Source organism: Heloderma suspectum, chromosome 3, assembly GCF_057233095.1.
Source record: "Heloderma suspectum isolate Gila_16-S chromosome 3, 16-S_ref, whole genome shotgun sequence".
In the NCBI taxonomy this organism is placed as follows: domain Eukaryota; kingdom Metazoa; phylum Chordata; class Lepidosauria; order Squamata; family Helodermatidae; genus Heloderma; species Heloderma suspectum.
The window spans coordinates 297,670,546-297,697,939 of NC_139460.1; the positions used below are offsets into that span (position 1 = coordinate 297,670,546).

Genomic DNA, 27,394 nt, shown 5'->3' on the forward strand with positions numbered 1-27,394 from the left:
GTTGCTGACCAAATGTTTTAATTGATTGATACTAATTTGTGTGGGTAGGGAGTTTTATAGAGCCAGGACTACCTCCTCTCCTGGCCTCCACAGATGTTGCTTGGCATGGGATAAGATAGAAACCTGAAGGGTAGGGAAATGGCCTACCTTTCTTACGGTATAATTCCACAACCTGTGACCCTTTTCTTCTTCCTCACCCCCACATATTCCTGTTCTCCTGTTCTGCCCCTCCCCTATTCTCTGAGTCCTGTGTTCCCTGGGCCTCCCTTTCCATCATTCTGTGATCCTGCAAAAGCTTCCAGTTCAAATGCAGCTGACAGATACAGATGATCCCATTACGTTCAGTGGAAAGGTAAAACAAAAACTTTTTCAGCTGAAGTTTGAGAGATTTGGAGCACAATCCTATGTATGTTTGCTGGGAGTTGTAGGACTTATTTCTATCTAAATATGCATAGGATTACACCCTTGGGCACTTAAAACTATATTTTACAAAGGTTTGTAATAGACCTGACAAAAATGCCAAACGCTGAAGTTGTTTGAAACATCATGGAACTGGAACTTTCCCCCCTCCTTTTGGTGCAAAACTCAAAAGTGCTGAAAAATTCAAATTCTTTCCCCTCCAAGTATTCTCATATAAGATATCATATGAGTGAGTCATTTGGTTTTACAGCGATGATGTGCGTAATTTTCTATTATATCTGCATTGCAATCTTAAATATTCATGCATAGCCAGCACATCAATTATAAAAGCATTCAAGCACAAAACAAGAATAGGAAACTACAGCTTATGAGCTCCTGGGCAGTCAAGTAAAGTGAAACAGAAAAGAAAAACCTCCTGTGCATGTTGTGTGTCTGCTAGGGATGTATGATTCAGCAAAACCCTAGCTCATTGAGATTCTCCGAATTGTACCGTGAAGCTCATTCTGACTTATGTCTGTATCAGATTGTGAGCTTTTTATTCTGTTTGCACAAAACATTTGCACATTTTTCCACAACACATCAGTTGTACGAATTTGTGAAATATACACATTTTCTCCCATTGATTAACGTGTATTTGTGCACATTTTTCAAAAGTACACACTTTCAAAACTTAAACTAATTTCTCATACATTCCTAGTGTGTTCATGGTCATGTGAAAAAGACATGACTTTTCTTCTTCCCTATTTTTTTTTCAAAATAAGTCTTAAACCAGGAACAAGCTGGAAGAAGTAGGGAAAGAGAATAGTCTCCTGAAAAAAAAGTAGTAAGATGTGGGGGCAGGGAAAGGATGGTAGCAGGAACTTGGTGGCTGAAAGGGGCTGTTGCTTAGGAAGAAGGAAGTTTTTGTTGTGGGGAATGTGAGCTGAGGTGAAGAAGTTGAACTTCTGAAATAGCCACTAGAATATCTGTTGCTTTGGGGGATAATTCTTGGGGGAAAGAATAGGCAGTGATTGTGGAAAAGGAAAGTTTCTGTCAGCAGAGGGAGGTGTTAATCTTGTGGCTTCTGGGTGTCTCAGGATTTCAGCATACAATTTACCTTTTAAGCTTTAAAAACCTTGGGTACAAAAAGGCATTAACAAATTAACCTGAGCCTGTCTTAATTAAAGAATCCAAATGCACTCCAAGGCACTGACAATGTTCACACACCACACCAGATCCGAAGTCCAACCCACCACAATCTATGCCACAGATTGCCCTCACAATGCAATAGTGCCAGGGAGTAGACTATAAGTCACACACTGTATGTATCATTCCTGTTGTATCAGTTGCTTTCTCATATTCCCACTTCAGCTGTGTCATCTGAATCAAGAAGATGAGAAATTACTAGTCCATCCACATTCTCTGTATCTGTTGAACTTGTTTAGATGCTTACACATAGGTTTTAATACCTTTTTTCCTTTAGTAAACCTAGATAGTTGATCTATTAGAAAATTATCCAGTAAGCCTATCATGGCATACCATTTTTGCATTTAACACCATATTTAAATAAGAGCGGTTCACAGAGTATTCAGTCTTCCATCATTTTGTATTTTTCTATAGAATTTGGATTCTTTTAATTATGCTTGAACTTCCGTATCTGTGTCTTGTGAACTTTAATTGCGACTTCATACCATGTTAGCCACTGAAATAGCTGTCCTTTTGTTTAAAGGAACAACATATACATTAAAGGTACTTATGACGATAACGTTTACAAAAACAAATTACAACCAGATGAATATTCTTAAGTCAAAAGGAGTTACTGTCATGTGTGTGTTTGTGTTTCGTTTTTTAAAAAGACATATTTTGGATACTAAACACAAGGTCCCTGAAGCCCTTGTCTTGGTTTAACTGATTGTACAGTGCCGCCTGCTGTTTTCAGGCATTCACTACTACAGAACTATTGTGTTGATTTACAGAGATAAACCACGTGGTTTGAAGAGACAGATTGAAATTGAAGCTTGCCAAACCTCCTGCAGAACTGTATTGATAGTTTTCCTGTGTATTCATATTTCTCCTTTTTTTCCCACCACCTTTGATAATAAGATAAAAGCAGCAGAGCAACTAGGAGCAAGCTTAATTGTGATTCTTATAGAAGGAATGATTTATGTATGAAAAGTGGCATCAACAGTCACTAATACAAATAGTTCTGTATTTTCAGTCTGACTAGAGTGAAAGGACTTGCTGTCCAATGAGTTAGTATTGATTTTTTTTGTCTGTACCCTCTTAGCTTTCTGACTCCATTATTTTTTATTTTACTATGAAATATATATCCTTACTACTGACATCTGACAAACATTATATGGAAGTCATTTTATCTACCAATAATGTGTTTGTCAACAATATTGTAGACTAATGGATACAGCTTCCTTCCAGTCCATTTTTATCCAATTAATGTCACTGAAGTAATTCAGGAAAACATTCTGTGACTTTGTTTCTCTTGGGAAACATGTCCCCAGATTGTGCCTGTCATTCGCATTAGAGCACTCACAAATATCAAAGGTCATACCCATGTCTTCTCATGGTTTCCCATTGAATATTTAATACTGCAAAAACAGTCATGTGTATTGGTCACATGTGACAATGTACATATGATGTGTATACCTTTTCCCATACAGATGTGATATCTGTCACCGGTGTAGGAAAATCAACATGTGTGAATCAACCCTAAGATTCTAAGGCAGCTTGGCATTTGTCTGCTTGTTGAGTACGCTTGGGTATAAAATCTTGATACCATTTCTACCATAGGAGTGACTTGCAAGCATACCTCACAGGCCACATTGTGGTTTATCAGGGGGAGAGAATGGGCAACCTGTAACCTTAAGGGTACTTTTTGAAATACTTAATGCTAATTACATTGAGTTTTCATCACCCAAGGATTTCTATTTTGTCCATCCTGATTTATATGTGGATTCTTTCCCACCATCTCCTATCATCATACCAGTAGTAATGGCAGCATTCCATGGGTACATAAGCAAATACTCAATGTCAGTGAGCCACCTGATCTAGCCTTCCATGTCTGACACAAGGTATTAGCTTAAGAGGAATGTGCAGTACTATATTTATTTCTATTGCTGAGTATGCCAGCATTAGGTTTTTCACATTACCCTGGTCATTTCTCCCTAACGAGGCCCGCCTGGTTAAAACTTTTCGGTGCCAGGTTAAAACTGCCCTCTTCTCTCAGGCATTTGGCAGTGTAGAATGAGTTTCTTGATCGTCTCTGGCTGGTTGTTTCTGTTTTAAATATATGTTGTTGTTGTGTGTGTTATGTGTTCTTCGTTATTACATGAATGGTTTTATATTTTAAATAATGTATTTTAATTATTTTTAATTTCTGTGAACTGCCCAGAGAGCTTTGGCTATGGGGCAGTATAGAAATATAATAAATGAAAAATGAATTAATGAATTTAACTGACCGAGTGCAGCTTTAAATTATATATTGTGCAAAATTATGTTTTGTCTGCCTCTGAACAAGCAAAGCTTTTACATATAACCAAACATACATGCATTGTTTGTCTGCATAAATAAATATTGAAATACTCTGCTAGATAAGGGTTGGTGTACTTCAAACCATATGGAATGGACATTTTAAAGAATAATTACGGTTCTAATACTTTTTAAGGAAGTGTAGATGAGGGATCATGGCTTCTCTCTCAACAAAGCTTCAGTCTATCCAGAAACCTTTCCCAACCCAGCAAATATCACAAAACCTTGTGTTCCTCCAGTGTGTGCTGTAATACCTCTGTGATCTGAAGAAACTTTTAACTGTCATGGGATGGATTTACTTTGCGTTTCTCAGTGCGCATCACAGTACTTGCATTCTGATGCATCTTTTTGTTGTCAGTATATATTTGCCTGATCTTACTAATTTTGTTTCTATCAGAAGTGAAAAATGTATTATTCATATTTATTAAAATGAAACTCGGAGGAAATGAGTGAAATTACTATAGCATTATTTTTTCTAATTCTACAACATTCTTCAAATATTTCCATTGTTAAAAGCTTGAAAAACTTTTTAAAATGCCACATGGAAGCATTATTAGAATATTAAAGTAGCATACATGAATACAATATGGATACTTTCAGAGAGCTGCCTTTGGGATACAGTGGGCTCTGTATAGAATCACACATCATTTTATAGCAGTGATTCTCAGGGTGTTAGGTAGACCTCCTTGAGAAGCTCAGACTGTTGCCATATGATAGGTGGGCTTTTTATTGAGTCAGGAGACAAAATACCAAGTCTGTACTCCTTCCAAGCATTATACTGAACTATTTGTACGTTCTTCAGGGGCGGGGGGTGGGGTGTATGCCTATACTCACTGTAACGAGAATCAAACTTAACATTAACAGATGCTTTATCAGCAGTGTCATCCTGTTGTAAGTGGTGTAAATGGCAAAAATTTCAGTGTCGTTGTCTAAGGAGTTGTTTTAGCCTTCTCATCTTTTTTTCTGAATAAAGCAAGAATAGTTTATCCTAGACAGAGGCATAGCTTGCCACAAATTTTTCTGTTTCCTGAGCAGAAGAAATACTTTAGAAGAATATTACACAGTGTTGATCTTAAGCATATGCTAAACCATATTGACATTATACCCTCTTCCATAGACCAAACCAGCCTCGTGGAGCAAGTGAAACGAGTAAAAGAAATTGAAGCAATTGAAAGTGACTCCTTTGTTCCACAGACGTTCAGATCAAGTAAGGAAGTCAAAAAGGTAAGTTTTCAGTCTCCTTCCTTTGCATAGAGCCCGTTATGAGCCAGTGCAAAGCTGGTATATTAATGTAATTTACATTGACGTTGACATTGACATTGGCTGTTCATACTAGTAATCCTAATCCCCAGTCAGAAGAAATCAGACAAATATGGATCCTAGTCATGATGTGATACTGTATTTAAATGTGGTACATATTTGAATCATACATAAATATGTTTTTGTCAACAATAATGTGCTTAATTTGTATAATTTTTTCTAGTAGCAGTGAAATACAGATTCTGTTGTAAATAATGATTTTTGGCACAGTGATTATATTTTATGTATTACAATAAAAAGTATTAATGGCTTGTATCCAGAGAAACAAAAGGCTGATTCTACTTGCATACGAGGCCTTTTGTTTCCCCTTTCCAGTGTAGGGATGTCAGAGGAATCTAGTTGGGGGGTGGAGCTTGATGAGCTTTTATCACCTTGGCCCCCAGACTCCGACTCCGTTCCATCTTCTGCCAGCTGGCCCGACTCAGTGTGCAATGAGTCAGGCCAGCTGGCAGAATTTCCATGAGCGTGTGTGTGTGTAAAAAAATATTTGTGCAAATTATGGCTGTGATTTGCACAAATTATGCAAATTTGCACAATTTCTATCCAAAACATGCAAATATGTGCACTTTGCAGCTGAAATTTGTGCAAATCTCTATTTGTGCACTTTACAGACAAGACCAAAAAAATGCATTTAAAGTCCCTGGAACTCAGGGAAACTGTGTGGCTTGGGTCGCAAAAGCAAGCTGAGTCGGGTGCACCACGGAAGTCCAGCATGCCCCAAAATGTCAGCTCTATTCCAGTGGGAATGCTCTGGGAACACCCCCCATAGCCCCCCAAAAGTCCTGGATCTTCTTGAACAGCATGCCATGTAGTGTGAGAAGCTGCAGCCAGACAAAATTAGCACCCCCTCCACCAATGCACAGAGGTGGGTTTGAGGATCGAAACCAATATCTTTATAAATATCTGTCTTCATGTTTACAAATACAGACAGTCCTGATTAAAAACAATAATTATTCTGGAGAATTTTTGGTTAATTAAAGTGAGGGAACTCCTTCACACAGAGTTGTGGGTTTGGGAGTGGATTGAACAAGCACCTTCTGACAGATCGTTTTCCCAACACTGTCATCAAATTCTGTGTCAGAATAAATGTGCCCCCTGTAATGTACAAAGGGAAAGGCACTTTTGGTGCATGCTAAGCAAACCGATAAATTCTGTGTGAGTTTGTTTTTAAAAACTCATGCTGCTCTTCACATATTCTTGGACACATACCTTTTCTGATGTGGATGTTCAATCTCTGACACAGCCTTCTCCAACCTGGTGCCCTGCAGATAGTTGGAATACAACTCCCATAATCCCACAGCCACATCAATCTACTGCCACAAGTCAATGATGTTTCAAACTACTCAGGGCAGAATTTATTTGACTATAAAGACTGCCTGTTCACACAGAACGGTAACTTACACTCAGTGGATGAGTGTGGGTTGTTTTGAACCATGGATTGTATGTAGAACCGTGGGTCTGAATGCAGCCACATTGGCTTGTTAATCATGCAGTGTGGCTTATTTTCTTGAACAAGCCATCTTGAGAACCCACAGTTTGTTGTTGGGTTGTTCAGGGTTGTTTACAAGCACCCTCATGGCTAACAAGCCACACTGGCTGCGTTCAGACAAAATGATAGCCCACCCTGTGGAAAACATGCTGCATTCAGACAAAATGCTAACCCACGGTTCAACAAACAACCCACAGTTGAAAACAACCTACACTCAGCCATTGAGTGTGGTTAGCGTGTTGTGTGAACAGCCCCTTTGTGAATGTTACTCAGATCATCCTATCCCTTTTAGGCAGCAGAACCTGTTGAAGTTAAGAGTGAACCGGCAACTGCAGAAGTGGGAAATATTGGTCTGACTGCTACTGAAAAAGAAACAGTAACTGGAATAATTCCTACCGCAATCAAATACCAAGATGAAAACTCGCTTGCCCATCCCAATGTAAGTGTAGTGATAATTATTATGAAAGCCTTTGACTAACAAAGTTTATGTAGAGGAGGAGAGGCAAGGTTATGTGATCTATGTATCCATATTTAGATACAAGTCCAACAAACAGCCTTCAGAAAACTAAAACTCATAGCATGAGCAATACTGTGTAAAAGGGGATTCCAGTTGCTATATCCAGGCTTAGGTAGGGCTATTGGAAGATCTAATCATTTTCCAAGGCATTCTTGCATTTTTATTTTCAGATGAGAGAGAGAGTGTGTGAGGGGCGGTGGAGAACCACTTTTCATGATTTTACGGTAGATCTTAAAATTCACTTCCGTTCCAGAGTATCCTCCTTTGAACAAAGACTAGCCAGAATTCATAGAGCCATAAAACTAGTATCTTGCATGCCCCCACCCCCTCAATGCCTGTGCTGACTGAAGCACTAGGATCAGATCATATAACTAGACCAGTTGCCTATTTATTTTCAAGTTCAGTTTATAGTGATTTTAGCCTTTAAAACCTTAATCAACCTGAGACCAGAATTGGTCCAACTGCCTTCTCCCATATGAACCTGCCTGAAACTTGACCTCAGTTTCAGAGTTCCTGGTCTCTGTCCTGTCATCATTAAGAGGTTCAGCAGGTGGGAGAGGACCTTTTTGATAGTGAGACTGAAACTTTAGGATGCCCTCTTAGTGAGGTCCTTCAGGCAAACCCAGAAATCGACCACCTTGATGGCTAAGGTGGTATATAAATGTTAATAATAAATAAATGTATTTGTTTAGTCAGGCTTTTTATGCTTAATGACCTGCTGTTTTAGTCTGATGCTGCTGTTTTCACCATTCAATTCTGGATTTTGATTTGTGTTTTTAATATGTTTTAATTTGTTTGATATTTTTGTGTGTGCTATTTTTCTATAACCCACAAGGTTATATATTTTTATGGGAAAGGCCACAAATCAAATAATAATGTCACTACAAGGCACAGCTGTAAGGGCATGACAATCTGGCTGCATATCGTAATATATGGAAGTTCAAATCTAGCCTCTTGAGCCCAACCCTTTTTCTTTCTTTTCTTTACCTGACTTACTTCAAAGTAGGTGTGTTTAGAATCTAGGGTACTGTTAAAACTCAGGCCACATGCTTACTTCTGCACCCAAGGGGATGACAACAAATTTTAATGGTGCAGCTTTTTAACTGCACAAAGTCATATTTTCATATTAGAGAGCAAAACTGAGAGAATTTGGTGTCCTAACAGAATTCTTTTACATCTCATGATGTTTCCACCTGCTTCAAAGGCAACAACATAGTGATCATTCAAGAATGTAGTATGAATCTATGGAAGGAAATCTCTTCCTACCCTTACTCTTTGCTCAGGGGGTAGAATAACACCTTATAGTACAGTTTGGATAATTGGTTGGACACCATGGTTGATTTTTTGAAAGTGAGATGTCAAAGCTCAAGCCTGCCCAGAATTCCTCAGATGCCAGGTGCTTATGGACTGACTCCTCATTAGTAAGGAATGACACTTTTACATTTACACAGGAACAATTACCTTTACTACAACTACATAAGTTCCACAGTTGACCTCAAGCAATCAAAATACCTTTCAGGGGCTAAGCCTTAGTTATTTATCACATTTGTATACAAAGTGCTCTTGTGAGGTAGGTTAAGATGAGAAAAAGTGACTTTCTCAAGCCCATCTGATTTGCTTCACAGCTGACTAAAAATCTAAACCTCGATTTCCCACATCCAAACTCAATAATATACCATACAGGTTCCTGGTAATCTCTGGCTTTAATTAAGCCTTGCTGTACGTCCCTTGGATTGAACAGTCACCGCTCATTGTATATAGGGCATAGTATAGATGTCTGTCATTCATACATAAAACTTTTCTTCTACCAAGGCATGTAAAGGCCTAAGATACTTGAGGAAGCACCTCCTTTCCTGAGCTTCCTTCCCAATTAGCTTTAGGCGTTGTAGGCACTCTTCACTTGCCACAACAGATATCTGCAAATCTAGGGAGATGCATGAAGGATTCAGTCATCTGATACAGGGATTAAGTTCTAATCAGAGATGGCAGACCTCAGTCCTACCTAGGTGTGTGGCCACTGAATGTACTTAGTGCCACACTGTAGTTACTTAGTAGTGAGGGAAAGGTATTAGATTTATACTCGGGGACATTCCTGTGTAAATGTACTCAATCTCTGGTGCAAATTATGCCACAGTCTGACAGATGCTGAACATCTACAGAAAAACCAATACAATCCTAACTTTGACTAGATTATTTGAATGTACATTTCCCACTACAGTACTGATTGTTCAAGGTTTCTAGCAATGAATGTCACAGGGTATTTCCAATACTCTCAAACCCCAATCTCAGCAGGACATCTGACAATAAATGTCACAGGGTATTTCCAATACTCTCAAACCCCAGTCAGTTGTACCTTTTTTCCTTCTCTTGTAGCTCTTTGTTGACAAGGCAGAAGCAGAAGAAAGATGGTTCCAGAGACTGATTGCTCTTCGACAAGAGAGGCTAATGGGCAGTCCTGTGGCCTGAGTGAATTAAATAGCCTACAGAATTTCACTGTCTTCTGTGCTATAAAATTCCAGTGAGAAAATTGGATGAGTGTCCAAATAAATATGGCTGATGGGAAAAAGAAGATTTTAACCTGGTCTCTGTTTGATGCCAAATTTGTTTTAGTTCAGTACTGTAATTATGTAACTATGTGTTCTCTGAATGCCTGGTGGAACAGGTGGAATGTAGGTGGGTAGAATGCACAGGTAGAATGAAGGTGGGGTATGAGGGAGCATCAGAAGAACTGCTGAGGCACTGTCCTGAAGGCAGCCAAGAGATCTTGTCTGTGCTTTCTGATGGAATCCAGGCCTATTAGAAAGAACTTAACGGGGTTCTTTTCTCAAGCCATTTGACAACTGTGATACAATTTCTTTATAATGAAATCTTGATAACTGAAATCTACCCAGAATTAGACATTTCTTATTTTGTTTTATTTTTAAATAAATAAATAAGTTCCCCAGAATGAGATGTCTCTCTGTCAAAGACTTTAAACTATATACCTCTCTCTCTCTCTCAACAGAAGCAAGTCTGAGTTTTTCTGTTCTTTGATGTTGTCATTATCAAATTTTAATCATATGCTTTGCTGTCTGTGGAATAATTTATTGTGAATATAGAACACAGGCAAATAGAGGGAAATGAAGAAGTGATTATTTGGCTGTTTTCAAAGGAAACATATCTCCTTGTTAAGCTATATCCAACCGTAAAGTGTTTGGATACTATTTTGTTGTTGTTGTTGTTGTTCAGTCGTGTCCGACTCTTCGTGACCCCATGGACCATAGCACGCCAGGCCTTCCTGTCCTGCGCTCTCTCCCGGAGCGTGCTCAAGTTCATATTCATTGCATCGGTGATGCTATCTAGCCATCTCATCCTCTGCCGTCCCCTTCTCCTTTTGCCTTCAGTCTTTCCCAGCATCAGGGTCTTTTCCAGAGAGTGTTCTCTTCGCATTAGGTGGCCAAAATATTTGAGCTTCAGCTTCAGTATCTGTCCTTCCAATGAGCACTCAGGGTTGATTTCCTTTAGGATGGACTGATTTGACCTCCTTGCAGTCCAGGGCACTCGTAAGAGTCTTCTCCAGCACCACAGTTCGAAAGCATCAATTCTTCGGCGCTCAGCCTTCCTTATAGTCCAGCTCTCACAGCCATACATTACTACTGGGAAAACCATAGCTTTGATTAGACGGACCTTTGTCGGCAAGGTGATGTCTCGGCTTCTTACTATACTGTCTAGGTTTGCCATAGCTTTCCTCCCAAGGAGCAAGCGTCTTTTAATTTCATGGCTACAGTCACCGTCTGCAGTGATCTTGGAGCCCAAGAAAGTAAAATCTGTCACTGCTTCCATTTCTTCCCCTTCTATATGCCAGGAAGTGAAAGGGCCAGATGCCATGATCTTAGTTTTTTTAATGTTGAGTTTCAAACCAGCTTTTGCACTCTCCTCTTTCACCCTCAACAAGAGGCTCTTGAGATCCTCTTCGCTTTCTGCCATTAGGGTGGTATCGTCTGCATATCAGAGGTTGTTGATAATTCTCCCAGCAATCTTAATTCCGACCTGTGATTCATCCAACCTGGCGTTTCTCATGATGTACTCTGCATATAAGTTAAATAAGCAGGGTGACAATATGCAGCCTTGTCGTACTCCTTTCCCAATTTTGAACCACTCGGTTGTTCCATGTCTGGTTCTTACTGTTGCTTCTTGACCCTCGTACAGGTTTCTCAGGAGACAGGTAAGGTGGTCTGGTACTCCCATCACTTTCAGAATTTGCCACAGTTTGTTGTGATCCACACAATCAAAGGCTTAGTCAATGAAGCAGAAATAGACGTTTTTCTGGAATTCTCTTGCTTTCTCTATGATGCAGCGAATGTTGGTGATTTGATCTCTAGTTCCTCTGCCTCTTCGAAACCCAGCTTGTACTTCCGGTAGTTCTCGGTTCGCATACTGCTGAAGCCTAGCTTGTAGGATTTTGAGCATAACCTTGCTGGCATGTGAAATGAGCCCAATTGTACGGTAGCTTGAACACTCTTTGGCGTTGCCCTTCTTTGGAATTGGAATGTAAACTGACCATTTCCAGTCTTGCAGCCATTGTTGAGTGTTCCAAATGTGTTGGCATATTGAATGCAGCACTTTAACAGCAGCATCTTTTAGGATTTTAAATAGCTCAGCTGGAAGACTGTCATCTCCGCTAGCTTTGTTGTTACTAATGCTTCCTAAGGCCCACTTGACTTCACTCTCTTGGATGTCCGGCTCAAGTTCAGTGACCGCACTATCATGGCTATCAGGGACATTCAGATCTTTCCTGTATAGTTCTTCTGTGTATTCTTTCCACCTCTTCTTAATCTCATCTGCATCTGTTAGGTCCCTGCCTTCTTTGTCCTTTATCATGCCCGTCTTTGCACAAAACGTTCCCTTGAGATCTCCGATTTTCTTGAAAAGATCTCTAGTCTTTCCCATTCTGTTGTTTTCCTCGATTTCTTTGCATTGTTCATTTAAGAAGGCCTTCTTGTCTCTCCTTGCTATTCTCCGGAAATCTGCATTCAGTTGGATATATCTACCCCTTTCTCCCTTGCTTTTCGCTTCCCTTGTTTCCTCAGCTACTTGTAAAGCCTCATCAGACAGCCACTTGGCTTTCTTGCATTTCTTTTTCTTTGGGATGGATTTCGTTGCTGCCTCCTGAACAATGTTACGGACCTCCGTCCATAGTTCCTCAGGCACTCTATCAGGTCTAATCCCTGAAATCTATTCCTCACCTCCACTGTATATTCATAAGGGATATGATTTAGGTCATACCTGAATGGTCTAGTGGTTTTCCCTACGTTCTTCAATTTAAGCCAACATTTTGCAACAAGAAGCTCATGATCTGAGCCACAGTCAGCTCCAGGTCTTGTTTTTACTGACTGTATAGAGCTTCTCCATCTTTGGCTGCAAAGGACATAATCAATCTGATTTTGATACTGACCATCTGGTGATGTCCATGTGTAGAGTCGTCTCTTGTGCTGTTGGAAAAGAGTGTTTGCTATGATCAGCGTGTTCTCTTGGCAAAACTCTATTAGCTTTTGTCCTGCTTCATTTTGTACACCAAGGCCATGCCTGCCTGTTATCCCGGTGATTTCTTGACTTCCTACTTTAGCATTCCAATCCCCTATGATGAAGAGGACATCTTTTTTTGGTGTTAGTTCTAGAAGGTGTTGTAGGTCTTCATAGAACCGATCAACCTCAGCTTCTTTGGCATCAGTGGTTGGGGCATAGACTTGAATTACTGTGATGTTGAATGGTTTGCCTTGGATTCGTACTGAGATCATTCTATCATTTTTAAGATTGTACCCCAGTACTGCTTTTCCCACCCTTTTGTTGACTATGAGTGCTACTCCATTTCTTCTAAGGGATTCTTGCCCACAATAGTAGATACAATGGTCACCTGAATTAAATTCGCCCATGCCTGTCCATTTTAGTTCACTGATTCCCAAGATGTTGATGTTCAATCTTGCCATCTCATGTTTGACCACCTCCAGCTTACCTTGATTCATTGATCTGACATTCCAGGTTCCTAAACAATATTGTTCTTTACAGCATCGGATTTTCTTTTCACCACCAGACACATCCACAGCTGAGTGTCCTTTCGGCTTTGGCCCAGCCGCTTCACTCTTTCTGGCGCTACTTGGAAATACCCTCTGCTCTTCCCCAGTAGTATATTGGACACCTTCCGACCTGAGGGGCTCATCTTCCGGCATCATATCTTTTAGCCTTGTGATACGTTCCATGGGGTTTTCTTGGCAAGAATACTGGAGTGGGTTGCCATTTCCTTCTCCAGTGGACCACATTTTGTCAGAACTCTCTGCCATGACCTGTCCATCTTGGGTGGCCCTGCACGGCATAGCTTATGGCTTCACTGAGTTACGCAAGCCCCTTCGCCACAACAAGGCAGTGATCCATGAAGGGGATACTATTTAGTAGCACTGTGCAATAAAAATGAGACATACCACTGGAGTCTATGCTACCTTCCCCACTGATGCTCAACTACAAAATATCTGCAGCGAAGTCTAGACATGGAACTCCTTGACAAGAATTGGAATCTGGCAATTGTATAGGAAAGGCACCCAGTATCCCTAAACTATACATGAGAATAAAAATGTAGTTTTAAAGTATACCATATTAAGACTCCAGGTTCTTTAAACATTGAGTATTCTGTGTTATACATGCTTCATTCTCAAGTTTCAGTTACATTCAGAAATGTTTACATCACCACTGGCAGGCTAAGTCATATTAAAGACACTGCCAACTGCCACTAAGTGAAAGATTAACATTAGTTTATAAAGCAGCTATTCATATTTTATGGTGTTCACTTTGTAGAGTATCCCGGATGCTGGCTGAGATACAAAGTGGTACATGTGATATTTTGCATACAACCAGGGCATTTCAGCTTCTCCTCACATTGGTGCCTCCCAGAGGTTAGGGGGCACCTCTAGAGCAACACCATGATGGGGTAAGCGGGATTGCTGTTCGAAGTAAAAATGGGCTACCTATTTCCCTGTGTGCACAAGGAATTGTTTTTCACAAACACACAGGCCACTCTGGGTCCCATCCCTTTTCTCCTATGATAAATTACTTTCCTGTGTGTATAAAATATAATGCTGCATTAGGTGCTGAGTTATGCACAAAGGGATCATGTATATGTGGCCCCTTTTCTACATTGCATTATTATGGGATATATATATTGGGCTGGGGTGGAGAGATCTACAGCTTCTAACTAATAAACCCTCCTTTACACAAGCTAATTACTTTAGCTTTTCTGGCTAATAATTTCTTTTGGTGACGCTTGGGAGCTATGTACTAAGAATGCCTGAATTCTTTTTTTGTTATTAACAGTTTATTAGATGTTTTCCATTTTCCAATACAATACCAACAGTAAATTCTTAAAATTTACTTTTTAAAATTCTGAATTCTTAATAGTTGAGGGATTTTGAGAAAATTATTGAAGGCTACAAGTGAATGACATTATATAAAATCTTATCTGTTCCTTTTTTCCCAGTTCATGCTCAATGAGTTCTTTCTTTCTTTATCAGTAATACTTCAATACCTCTTAATATAATAACATCCCTAAGGGGGCAATCCTATGGCCGCTAGACAGCAGCTAGACAGCCATAGGATTGTTCGGTTTCCAGAAACTGACCTCAGAGCCCGCGCTCTGAGGTTAGTTCCCAGAAAACTGCCTCCCCGCCCCTCCCCTGCCACCTCATCAGTGGTGCGGATCATCCCTGGGCTCCACACTCAGATGAGCAGCATGGAATGGGGCAAAAGGGGATGTTCCCAGGGGTGGGGAGTGCAGAAGTGCTGGTATGACACTTCCTATGTGTCATCCACGCTCCGAAGTCCTGCAGCTTGACAGCTGAAATTGGCCGTCTAGGTGCAAATGCAGGGTGGGTGGAGAACAGGGGAGAAGATTCCCTCTGCGCTTCGCCTGCTCTGCATTGGATAGGCAGTCACCTCTGAGTTTGGAGGCAGCTGCCTCTCCTGATAGGATTGCTCCCAAGTGGTTCAAATATAAATATTAAAAATCACATTCAGTATACACTGTTAACAACAATTCCAGTTACAATAACAATATAAAACAATACAAGGAGCAGTAAGATAGAAGAGCATGTGATTAATTGCAATTAATAACAAGCCAGAGAAAACCTGGGTGAACAAGTGAGTTTTCAGGAGGCATTTGAAACATACCACATTTTCTACGTCTCCAACTGCATGAGAGAAGCTTTTCCAGAGGGCGCATGCCGCCACCAAGAAGGCCAGCCACCAAGATGTTACATGGAGACATTCTGTCAGTCGCAGAAAGATCAGCAAGGCCTCCTCTAAACATCTTAAAGGAAGCTGGGTATATAGAGGGAAGGTGATCTGCTAGATATATTTTTTATATATTCTTATAAATTTTATATGTTCTTTACTGGATACATATTTTAACTATTAGGACTAACATAGAATGTAAAATAAGAAACTTATTTGCTGTCATCAGGTGCTAAAAATATATATATATACAGAACTCAGAAGGAGATGCCCAAAAGGCTTATGACTGATTATTTACTTTCACTGAAGGAAAAAAAGAAAACCTGATTCCCCATCAGACAATGCTGGCTAGATTTTAAGATACTCAATTGCAAGGTGGGCATAGAAAACAAATCAATAAGCTAAAGGCATTTAGTATGGCAAGAATACTTGCTCATGGGGGTCATATTATGCACTCCTAATCTTCCCAGCCAGCTTCAGGGCATTAGATCATATTTATATCTTCTCCCATATATTTGTAGATACAAAGCACATTCATTCTTGAAGCATCATATTGCCAGCCAAACTTTGTTTTATCCCTTAAAATATTTTCTCTCTTGTATGAAAGATGAGTAGAAAGCTGAAGGAGTAGGAGACAAATTGCTTTATTCAGTAATATAACTAGTTGAATAATAAGTAGGCCTATTTTCATTAATCTATATACTACTGAAACTACCTTAATCCTATTACTAGTGTGTGATCGCATGCATTTTTTCTCAGTTGCTTTGCCAGTAGACAAATGGTCCTTCTATAACAGAGTAATACTTTTCAAAATGCTCTACTCTGTTGTAGTGTAATCAATGAAGTGAAATCTGGAAAGTGGGTTATGTGGCATGTCCTCATCCAGAGATTCTTTCAAAATATGTTACCAGTATGTAGGCAACCCTAGACTACCTGTTTAACCACACATAAAATGAGATGCCATCTTAGAGTACTATTAAATTCTTCACTCTAGATGTAGGGCATACAAAATTTTCTATTTCCAGGAATCACACTCTCAGACAAGACTTGACTTTTAATTCTTTATTCTAAAAATATCAGAATAACAATACATGCATAAATCAAACAGATAATACATTCAACATCATCTTAAGTCAAAGCTTCTAAGTAGAGCAATAACAATTGTTAGTTTCACGTTTACTAACCTGGTTTACAGGCGACATGTTGGGTGTGGTTGATCCAAAAGGATAGCTCCCAATGCTGTGTGTTTGAAGTCTCCTTTAAATACTTTTTGGAGGCTATAAAATACCTTTAGCTTGTTTTTACTTAATTTATTTATGTCCCATTCAGCTACATTCCTAAAGATATATTTATTCTAAATCACTCATGTCTAAATAATATTACTTCTTATCAAGATAAATGATTGTAATGACATTCCAGAATCTCATGACATTATAGGCTTGTTTGTGATACAAGAATTATTTCTCCATCCTGTCTTGTATGTATTCTCAAAACACATCTCTTATATTTATGATCTGAGAAGGTCCTCCTTGTTACCTTGTCTGATCACATTCCTGTTTTTATGAGTAAACTAATTGTTTTCATGTCACTATAAATCCAATATAGGCACTGACCCCATGGTGCCCCAAGTGCAAAACTTGGCACCTATTGTTTGGATTTCTCTCTTAACCGTAAAGAGTACCCAAAGCCAATCATCAATTACTAATTGTTTGGCACTTCTGTTTCCAGTCTGAGAAATCTCAAAGATTAGACCAGTCTAATTACTCTTGTACCAAGAGGCCAAGCTGCATTGCATTAGTAATTGGAATTCCATGTTTTAAACCAAAATTTTCTTGGAGGAATCTAATGATTGAATTTCCTAATTGGGCAGAGGAGGTAAGGTGGTACAAATATTAAAGATCTGTTTGATTTGCCACAGTTATATATATTTTCACTCCTTCCCAAGGGATTGGAATGTGTTACATCTTATATAAAGTAACTATAAAACATAACCTCATATTACAGTGCTAGAAGCCCATCTTAACCAAATATAAGTTTGGTCTATTTGTTAAAAAGTAGGGGGAAAGCACTGGGGTGGTCCAACCCCACATATTATCTCTTGGTGTTTGTCTTCCCCAACAAAAACCAAATGTGCCTCCTAACTGGCTATAGCAGCAAATCCCTCTTCCTCTTACACAGAGAGGCCTATTAGCAGGCTGCTCAGTGTTAGGGCAGGCACTGTGACCGTAACATTTGGCAGGCATGGACATGGTCACTTTAAGAAACCCTGCCAGCGCAAAGCTAGGCAGAGGTGGGAAAACTGACAGCAAAAAAAGATGTTGCTTAAAACCGCTGCAGGTCACGTACATAAGGCCAAACATAGCAGCACCAATCTAATCAAAACTGTACATATTCAGAAGCCCCGAGCCAGGCTAATTTAATTATGCACACATACGTCAGCCCTGAAGTCATTTCCCCAGGTATAATTTATGATTGGTCCAGGTGCAAAACTAGGAATTTCTCAATTTTTTGGAAAGGTCACAATTTTGAATAGCTGTAGGCTCAGCACTTTCTTGATTGGTTTGCCCATCCCGAATCCCCTCTTTTGACATTTGTGATGATTCCGGCCACGACTTGCCCCAACCTTTTGTTTTCAGCCTGGAATAGCTGTCTGGCCTGGTTTGCATGATCAGTGGCTTATTTCCTTGCCCCCAGTGGACGTGCTGATTGCGTGCCAGGGGATTAGCATAATTAGCCTTGGTAGCTGTGTAATTACCCCTTGGTATTGTGCTGTGTGAACCCAGCCAGGGTGACCTGTTGCCACAGAAAACAAGCCACCCAGAACTTTACAACAGCCCATGGGTTCTGGGTGGCTTGCTACCCATGCCAACAATTCACCTTGGCCAGGTTCACATGATGCAACAAACCGTGTTGAGGGTAATTATGCAAATCCACTTGGCTTGTTAACTGCCTACCAATCGTGTGAGCCTGGTCATTGAGACCACCTGGGAATCATTCCCTAGCTTCTTTGTCATGTCAGACATGGTACCCATTGCAACTTGGTAACCTTTGCTAAAACAGTATAAGAACCTTGAGTTTCAAGCTCTCATTGTGCTGGTTTACCCAATTGGATCTATTCATGGCTGTTGGACCAGTAACATACTGGGACCACGCTGTTGAAAGCACTTTAGTCTCCTGGCCTCCCCACTCATGATTCCAACCTGCTTCCTGGAGCATGGCAAACTTTGGAGTTCTGTGGCCACCCAGGGCCAGGTATCTCCTCCATTCATCCCAGACAATCCCAGATAGAGCCCGTTGCTTCAGTTGGCCTTTGCAATCCCAGATAGATGCACAAAGAGGCACAGAACACTGCTGTCACCCTGCTCCACCAATTTTGCCCAGATACCCCACAGTCTGGCTGCCTAGGTTCTCACCTTGCCAAAGCAAAAACCCACTGTGACCTCTTTTTAAAACAGATTTATTTTTCATGCTGAGACCCTAGGAGTTTCGGTGTGCCTCAGTTTTCAGTTTCAGGAACTGGTTACTCAAACCTAAGGAAAGGTATCTTTCACAGATCTATCCTATTTTCAGGAGGCCCGTCATCTACAAAGTGAAGCCTCCTATTCTGCACTCCCTTTTCTATTGTATGTTGTGAAAAGTGTGATACAATTCAGTCTAATTCTGGACAGTATTTGGCTGGAAACCACGTCACTCTGCAGCCTTCCCTGATCAACTTGTAGGAAGGATCGCAGCTGAAACTCCTATTGCTTCCCCATGTGTGTTCTGTATGCCCACATCAGTCAGCCAAGTCTTCAGGAAGATTCAGTTGATATGATTGTGGTTAGAAAGAAATGCCCCTTCAAGATTGTCCTTTTTCCTGAGAGGAAGCAGTGCATGCTCAAGGCACTGGAAATTGGAGTGTGTGTTTGTATCCAACTGTAGGTAACCCCATCCTACCATCCCCTTTTGTTGTTGTAGCTGTGCACCAGAACTAGCCTGATCGCATCACATGCTGTTAGGACAAGCCTCATGAAACCCTTTCCTCCCCAGTCTTGCAAGCTTATCCCAAACTGTTTTTTCCTCTCTCCCAATAGTGTCAGGGCTCCCAATTTGCCTAGCCCCAACACATGTTTGCAGCCTAGTCCATACACCGCAGCCCTCACTTAGGCATGGAGAGAACTCTTATGCTTATCTCCCCAATGTTCGCTTTTGATTTTCTCTGAATTTTCTTTGCCAATATTTTGGGATTTTTCTGCATACAGTTGCTGAGAAATGTGCAGCAGGAGAGGGGTATTTCATGTCCTGCTTTTGGGCTTTCCACAAGCATCTGGTTGCCCACTATGTGGAAAGAGGATGCTGGACTAATAGACCTTTTACATGATCCAGCAGGGCTCTTTTTATGTTCCTAAATTAATCAGTGTTATGCTAAAGGCAGCCAACTAGGTAGCATTCTGATTCTCCATCTTTGAAATGAATGGTACCTTAGAATTACCTTAAATGTATGGACCAGCTTTATTAAAAAAGGGCTCAGAGCCATTATTGCATACCATCTGGTTGCATCCAGTGTTATCTAGTAAAAGTGTGTATTTTTCTGTTGATAGTTCCTCAAAGTGAATCTACAGAGGCTTATTGGCCCTCATCAATTATTGTGAGGGCTGAACCATAGGCAGCTGCTCAGTGGGAGCCAGGAATTGCGCTGGGAATCAGACCACGTCAAGAGCCAGAAACAATGGTTGTGCAGGCTAAATTTAAGCCGAAAGAGGTAGGATTTCATCAGCCCTTCCTGTTAAGCAGAGCCAATGGCCAGCCTGCATGGGTAGAGCCTGCCCAGTACTGAAAACCTTTACTGCCTGAGCAGATGCTCCAAACTGCAGTCCTGGTGGCCCGCCACTTGGGCATCTGCGCACAGAACTGGATTCTTGGCTCTGGCCCCAGGAGCTCCTAATAATGGTGTATCCTGCCATGGATGGTTTGGATTACAGCAGACTACTGAAAGGAAATGTTCTTCTGTTACTAATTCTTTCCAGACAGTACTGCATTTTGTGCTCTTAGTAATTAAGAAAAAAATGTTATCTTACAATGAATAATGCATCAGAAAGCACAAAATAAAACATTCTCTTTCTAGTACTCGGATTCTTCCATTGTTTCCTGATACTTGATGCATTTTCTTCGTAAGTCTCTTCTTTCAGTGATTTGCTGCCAGCGTCATCTTCTGCTGCTCTGAGTGCCTTCAGAAAGGCTCCAGTAGGCAGCTATTCACCAGGCCCTGACTGTTAGGATGAGAGATCTGCTGGCTTGGATAAAGTCAAGGCAGCTGTTGAAGCTCTGGCAGGTAAACAGAGCCAGGCTGATTTCCTTTCCTCCAGCCACTGGGATGTTACCATCTCAATAATCACTTGAATCCCACAAGTATAATGGATTCTATAGTGGATTCTAGTGAGGCAAATGCTTATTCTGTCTACAAAAACACCCCTTCACAATGGGAACAAAGTATAGTTTCTAAGTAAACTTGAAGGCTATCTACATGTATGATAGTATTCTCTGTGTGGAGGCACAGCGTGTCTTTTCCAATTGTTCTATGAAACAGCCACGTGGAATTTACTCTGAACTAGGGGACTTTGGTGCTCACGGTATTCATCAATTCTCCTTATTGTATCCTGTTTGTTAACAACTGGACCCAATTCTATCTAGCCTTCCACCCCTCATTGCAATAAAAATTGCAATAAATTACACTAAAATCTCTTATTGCAAAAGATGTTTAAGGTATGTGATGTGGTTATTGACATGATGATGAGTATGGAAGTCATTGTTCTCCATTAACCTAATAAACAGTACTGGTTGTATATTCATATCTCCTTAAAGAACAACAGAAATGTTCCAACACAAGAATTTGCTTTTTAGATTTGCAACCTTATTAATATTTTCTGAGAGGTGCATCACAGGCTGCTGACCTCTGACACAGTATAAAAGATTTTTGTTGCCGTGACTGAAGTATATAAGCATTATTTATTTACTTGTAAATTATTGATGATCCTCTAATTCATATGTGATGGGAGGAAGTGGGTCTGCAAGTGACTTATAAGTGGAAGTGTGTCAAGAACCTGTAGAAATCAATGATGAATCTATCTATAGTTAGTCCCAGTGTAGGTTCTGTTTATGCAATCATGATGAATGGCAGATCTACTAATGGAGATTTTAAAAATGTTGTTATTAGTGATTAATGTGTAATACTTGAAACCCTGGGAAATATGTTTGTTTTCTGTGGTGTGTGTAAAGGATTTCTTGCTTGTCTTTTAGTGCCCACTGGATACCAAAACCTAGGGGGGAAAGGGGAATAGCATATAAGGGTTCCCTACACACACACACACACACACACACACACACACACACAGAGGGTTCAAGTAATTTACAGACTGTTATTAAGAGAGGTCTTATGCAATAAGCAGTCTATTGATATGGCTAGTCCAGCCAAACACACACACAAGGATGCACAGGATATTTTGTATTATAATTGGAGTTTGGTTTTCAAAAGTTGTTCTCTTAAAAAAAAAATCAGTCTAGTTTGCATGTGAAGTAGAACTGAGACCAGATTATCTCTTTCAGGGTGGTTCAGATCCCTGTCAGTTTGAACACAACTGTAGTGTGTTCCAGAGGACATTACAAAAAGGGTCTACAAGTCTGCCCTTGAATTTATATACAGTTAGTATAAAAAATATGTGTAATTTTCACAAGCTTGATTATTTTTCAGTCTTCTGATTTGCAAAAATGTCTCCGTTTACAGTAGTGATTGGGAATGAGAAAAGGGGAAAGAGAATTAAATGAAACAGTTGGCAAGAGGTGGTAGAGGCTCTGGGATCCCTCTGCTTTTTGGAAGCTTCATGTCAGTCACAATCAAATTCTGTCACCATATGCATTCTGAAAGTTCTGTAATTTCAGTGTTCTTCGTGTCATTTTTATAATCACTTTTTGCAATAATTGTTTCTTGAAGCAATTTCGTCTTCAGATATTTGTGTGACTGAATTTATCTTTCTCAATAATCTACAGAGTGAGGAAAAGGGACCCAAACAAACCTGGAAAATGATGAGGATAATTCTTGTGATGGTCTAGAAGAGGTCACTTGATTCTCCAGAAAGTGGTCCAGGGGATAGCCATGTATTTGCCTCTCTCATCATTCTCATCTCATCTCACCTACTTTTGATACAGTAGGTTGCTGTCTTCTGCCTGACTTCCTTTGTGCTGTAGCAGAGCCGGTCACACCATTAGGCAGAGTGAAGCAGCTATTTCAGGCATCTATTCTGGATTTCATGAGAGGGCAGCAAATTGTTATTTAATTTATTTTTATTGTAGCTTCTGATCCCAGGGAAATGTACTTATTGGATTTTCTGTCTCAGGTGCCAAAACAACTTGGGCAGCCTTGAATACATGACATGGGGATGGGGTGTCAGCCAGCAAAATGTCTTGGGCCCGTCTTGTGACCTAGGTGTCCTTGACTCTGCCTTCAGCTCCTCCAACATGTCTAATCATTCAGAACTGAGGGATTTTGCAATATAAACTCCCTCTTGGAAAGCCTCATCCCATTATGTGCACAAGTCCCGACCCTCCATAGGGTATATGCCCATCCATTTGGCCACCACCATTTTGTTTTTTTCCCCTTCTCACTCCAGTCCCTTTCATTATATGTCTTTTAGACTGCAAGCCTGAGGGCAGGGACTGTTTTATTAGTTTGTTTTGTAAGCCTCTCTAGGAGTCCTTTTTGGCTGAAGATAAGGGTAAAATGCTTCAAATTTGGCTGTGGCTTGTAACAGGATGCCAAACCATCACCCCTTCCTCTGCAATTAGGCTCCTCCTGTTTCTAACAAGCCCTTGCCACCTTTTACTAGCCCTTGCCCCCGATTATAAGAGGGTAGTGGGGGGTGGGTGGGAAGGAAGAGCTCGTTCCTTTTTCTGAGCTTTTTTTTTAAAAAAATACAAAATAACATGAATATTTAAAAAACATTGTATGGGAAAGCTCAGAAAATGATTCTAAATCAAGCTGAGGGGAGTTTACTCATCATGAATTCATACTTGGAGGTCTCATCAGTGTCTCAGATGTTTATATGTCAAGACTTAGCTTCTCACCTTTCCTCCCAGGTCCTTCTCTCCTCACATACTCATTGGCAATGTCACCATCCACCCTGTTAGTCATGCATGAAGCCTTGTTTGTATCCTTGACTCCTTCCTCTCCCATTCTCCTTATATTCAATCCATCACCAAGTCATGCCACCTCTCCCTTTATAACATTGCAAAAATATGCCTTTGCCTCTCATTCCCCTTATTAAAAATTATTTAAAGACTATTAGCAGAATGGTTCATCCTCTGATCATGTCCCACCCTGACTATTGCAACATTTCCTCTCTGATCTTCCATACTCAACACCTTGGCTGCCTCCCCTTTATCCAGAACTCTGCCTCCAAAATCATGTGTCTTGTGTCACACTGACAACACAATGCCCCTCCCTAAATTGCTATACAGTTTAATAATTAACAATGCAATTTGTTGCTAGCTACTGACAAAAGCAACAAACGTAGGGATTTACTAAAATCACTTACCTTTTGCGAATTATGCTGATGGTGGGGGGTTGGCGTTCCGTCCCTCCCCCCGGAATCCTGGCCAGGGGGAGGCGCTCTGTTCCTCCCCCCCGGAATCCTCCTTGGCCGGCTGTGCTCCGTGGCAGCTCCGCAGAGCAGCTGGCCAGGCCCAGCCAGGCCAGAGCCGTCCGCAGCCGGATTTCTGGCCGCGGAGGGCTCTGGGTAAAAAACAACAACCCTCATATGCAAATGGTGGCGGCTACGGCCACCGCCATTTGCGTTCCTTCTTTTTGGCCGTCTTAATCTACGTAAATATTTACGTAGACTATGACGGCGAAAATAAGGGGAACGCAAATAGCATAGCGGACGCTATTTGCGTTCCGCTTATTTTTGCCGTCTTAGTTTACGTAATTATTTACGTAGAGTAAGACAGCCCAAAATAAGGAATGCAAATGGCGCCAGCCGTAGCCGCTGCCATTTGCATACACCTTTTTTTTTTTTTTTTTATCCAGACGTTTTAGGCTACGTAAAAACTTACGTAGCCTATCACGTCTGTGTAAAAAACAAAACTTCAAATGGTGGTGGCAGCAGCCGGTCGGAAGACCAGCCACTGCAGCCGCCGCCCGGAAGATCCGCCCCAGGTAAGTCTCATCCCGGGGGAATCCGCGGGGGGGCAGGCCGTTCCGCCACAGATTTCGGGGGGGCGAATGCACTGGCATTCGGCCTCCCCGAGATCCGTGGCGGAATTCTCTGCCATCTCTACAAACAGGTACAGGCCAACTCACAGGATGGTTCCTCTAATAATTCAGTAAGGATCAGGGGCTTTATAAGGGAATAAAAACCAGGACACCATGTGATATCTTTGTTGGTCTCAGGCAGTCCATCTGTCAGGGTAGACACTGAGCCCATAGAATCCCAGAGTAGTTCTGATTTGGAGGAAGAGCAGTCGCTCCTGGGAGAGGAGCGCGCCCCTTTTTCCCAGGGCCCGCAGCTGACAGAGATTCCTCCCACCAACATTCCTAGATTAGAAAGCAGTCCAGGGAGTGACCCAGCACCGATAGCAGACTGGTTGGATGCGCGGCGCAGACACAGAGAGCGGCGCCAAATGGAGAGCGCGGAAAGGAGGCGTAGCGCCCGGTTGGCGCTCAAAGAACGGTTGCGCCCAGAGGATCCAAGGGAAAAGGGGAGGGATTCTCCCTAGTCCTTATATTCAGGGGGCTGCCAGTAATTGCCTTTCAAACGGGGACCAACTGTTCCAACTTAGGTCATAGGGATGCTGCTGCTCAGATCTAGTTGCTACCTGTAGAGTTGTAAATTGTAAAAGAAGAATAAAGCTTTGAAAAGAATCCCTTTGTCTGCGTCTGGACTTGGCTACTGGATTAGACTGAGAGAGCCCTTCAAGGAGCCCTTGACACCATCCTCCCCATCTGGATTTGGGCCTGGAAGACCAAGGAAAGGTGTGGGCGCATGGAAGGTAAGCTGTAAGCAAGCACAATTTGTGACAACAGATTACTGATGTTAAGACATCGGCCTTAGCTTCCAATTTCCTGGCTTTGTGGAGCTTGAGCCAACATGAGATAGCCATAACTATCTCATGATATCCTGATGAGCAAACTTTCTCAAAGTGGGCTAGATGAAACAACGATCCGGTGGATCCACAGTTGGCTACAGAATCGGACTCAAAGAGTACTTATCAATGGGACCTTCTCAAACTAGGGAGAGGTAACGAATGGGGTACCGGAGGGCTCAGTCCTGGGCCCAGTGCTCTTCCACATTTTTATTAATGACTTGGAGGAGGAGATGCAGGGAATGCTGATCAAATTTGCAGATGACACCAAATTGGGCGGGATAGCTAATACTTTGGAAGACAGAAACAAAATTCAAAGTGATCTGGATAGACTGGAGCGCTGGGCAGAAAACAACAGAATGACACTGAATAGGGATAAATGCCAAGTTCTCCACCTAGGAAAAAGAAACCAAATGCACAGTTACAAGATGGGGGATACATGGCTCAACAAAGCTTTAAGCGAGAAAGATCTTGGAACTGTTGTCGATCACAAGCTGAATATGAGCCAACAATGTGATGTGGCTGCAAAAAAGGCCAATGCTCTTTTGGGCTGCATTCATAGAAGCATAGCTTCCAAATCCCGGGAAGTACTAGTTCCCCTCTACGCAGCACTGGTTAGGCCTCATCTGGAGGACTGTGTCCAGTTCTGGGCACCCCACTTTAAGAAGGATGCAGACAAACCTATTCTATTCTATTCTATTCTATTCTATTCTATTCTAAACTCTGGTCTTAAAGTGCCAGGTTTTTAATAATTGAATTCCATTATATTCTTGCCTGTGACTTTCCGTTAGCCAGCTCCCTCTGCCATCTGAAGGTTATCTTCCCCGTTATAAGATTTTGCCCTTTCTCCCTCGCTGCCCCCTAATGCCTGGAATTGACTCCTAGAACACTTGCATAATGCTTCTCTTCCCCCCCACCCCACATTCCTTCTCAAAATCCAACTTTCCTGTGAGTATCTGAGCTGAATGCATATTTTATTACCTGCTTGCCCTTGCATTTGTCTTCTGCTCCCTTCCTCTGTTGCCTTCTCTGTGTTGATTTTCAGTTAGTAAACTTTTCAGGGCAGGAGTTTGTCTTTGTCTTATCTGTGAAGTGCCAGTCACACTGATGGTGCTATATAAATAATAAAACTAATGGCCCAACTCTTTCACAAATGGTCAGGCCCCATGATAAAGCTGGCACTATCTGTCAGTAAGGGCTTTCAAGTTAAGAAGCGCATGCAGTTAGACACAGCATTATGTACAAATATGTACATGTACATACAGCATACAAGGTTTGCCGTATGTACATGTACAGAGTATCATTTATTTCTTGCTGTTTGATGACATTTCTTTTATAACAAACTGGGCAACCCTTTCATCATACCTTGGTTAAAATGTGATAGGGACACTAAGAGCTAGTTTAAACTGCTTCAAAGGTCTGTGTGCTGCTAGTTGGCCATCCTTTGCCTAACGTGGGAAACCCCAGATATTCCTGTGATGCTATAAATGTTGTTTAGTATGTTAATTCCATCTTAAACCAGAAGGTGGCATCCAACAACCCAATCTTCATACTTCTTTTTAGTCTCTCATGTTGTATATGTAACATGCTACTATTTCAGTCTAATTACTTAATCTAGTGTTTACTCTTGGAAGAAGAAAACATCTATAAATTAGTTAAAAGGCAAATGTGCCAAAGAAACCAGCTAACAACTTTATTTAATGAGTAAGCATATGTAAAATTGCATTGGTTTCTGGTTGCCACTTTTCAGTGTTCAC

General features: G+C 41.1%; 1 protein-coding gene across 9 annotated transcripts in view; it reads left to right on the top strand.

Moving 5' to 3' along the window:
- RSRC1 (arginine and serine rich coiled-coil 1) overlaps positions 1-24,341 on the top strand; it is a 350,934-nt gene extending 326,593 nt beyond the window's left edge. For 4 of the 9 annotated variants that reach the window (XM_084847365.1, XM_084847366.1, XM_084847359.1 and 1 more), the window contains 3 exons: positions 5,060-5,166; positions 7,044-7,190; positions 9,642-24,341. In XM_084847365.1, the coding sequence (XP_084703491.1) occupies positions 5,060-5,166; positions 7,044-7,190; positions 9,642-9,734 (347 nt within the window). In that variant the 3' untranslated portion in view covers positions 9,735-24,341. The remainder of the gene's footprint in view (positions 1-5,059; positions 5,167-7,043; positions 7,191-9,641) is intronic. The other 5 variants (XM_084847368.1, XM_084847360.1, XM_084847363.1 and 2 more) reach the window with 4 other exon arrangements.
- Positions 24,342-27,394: the final 3,053 nt, after the last annotated feature.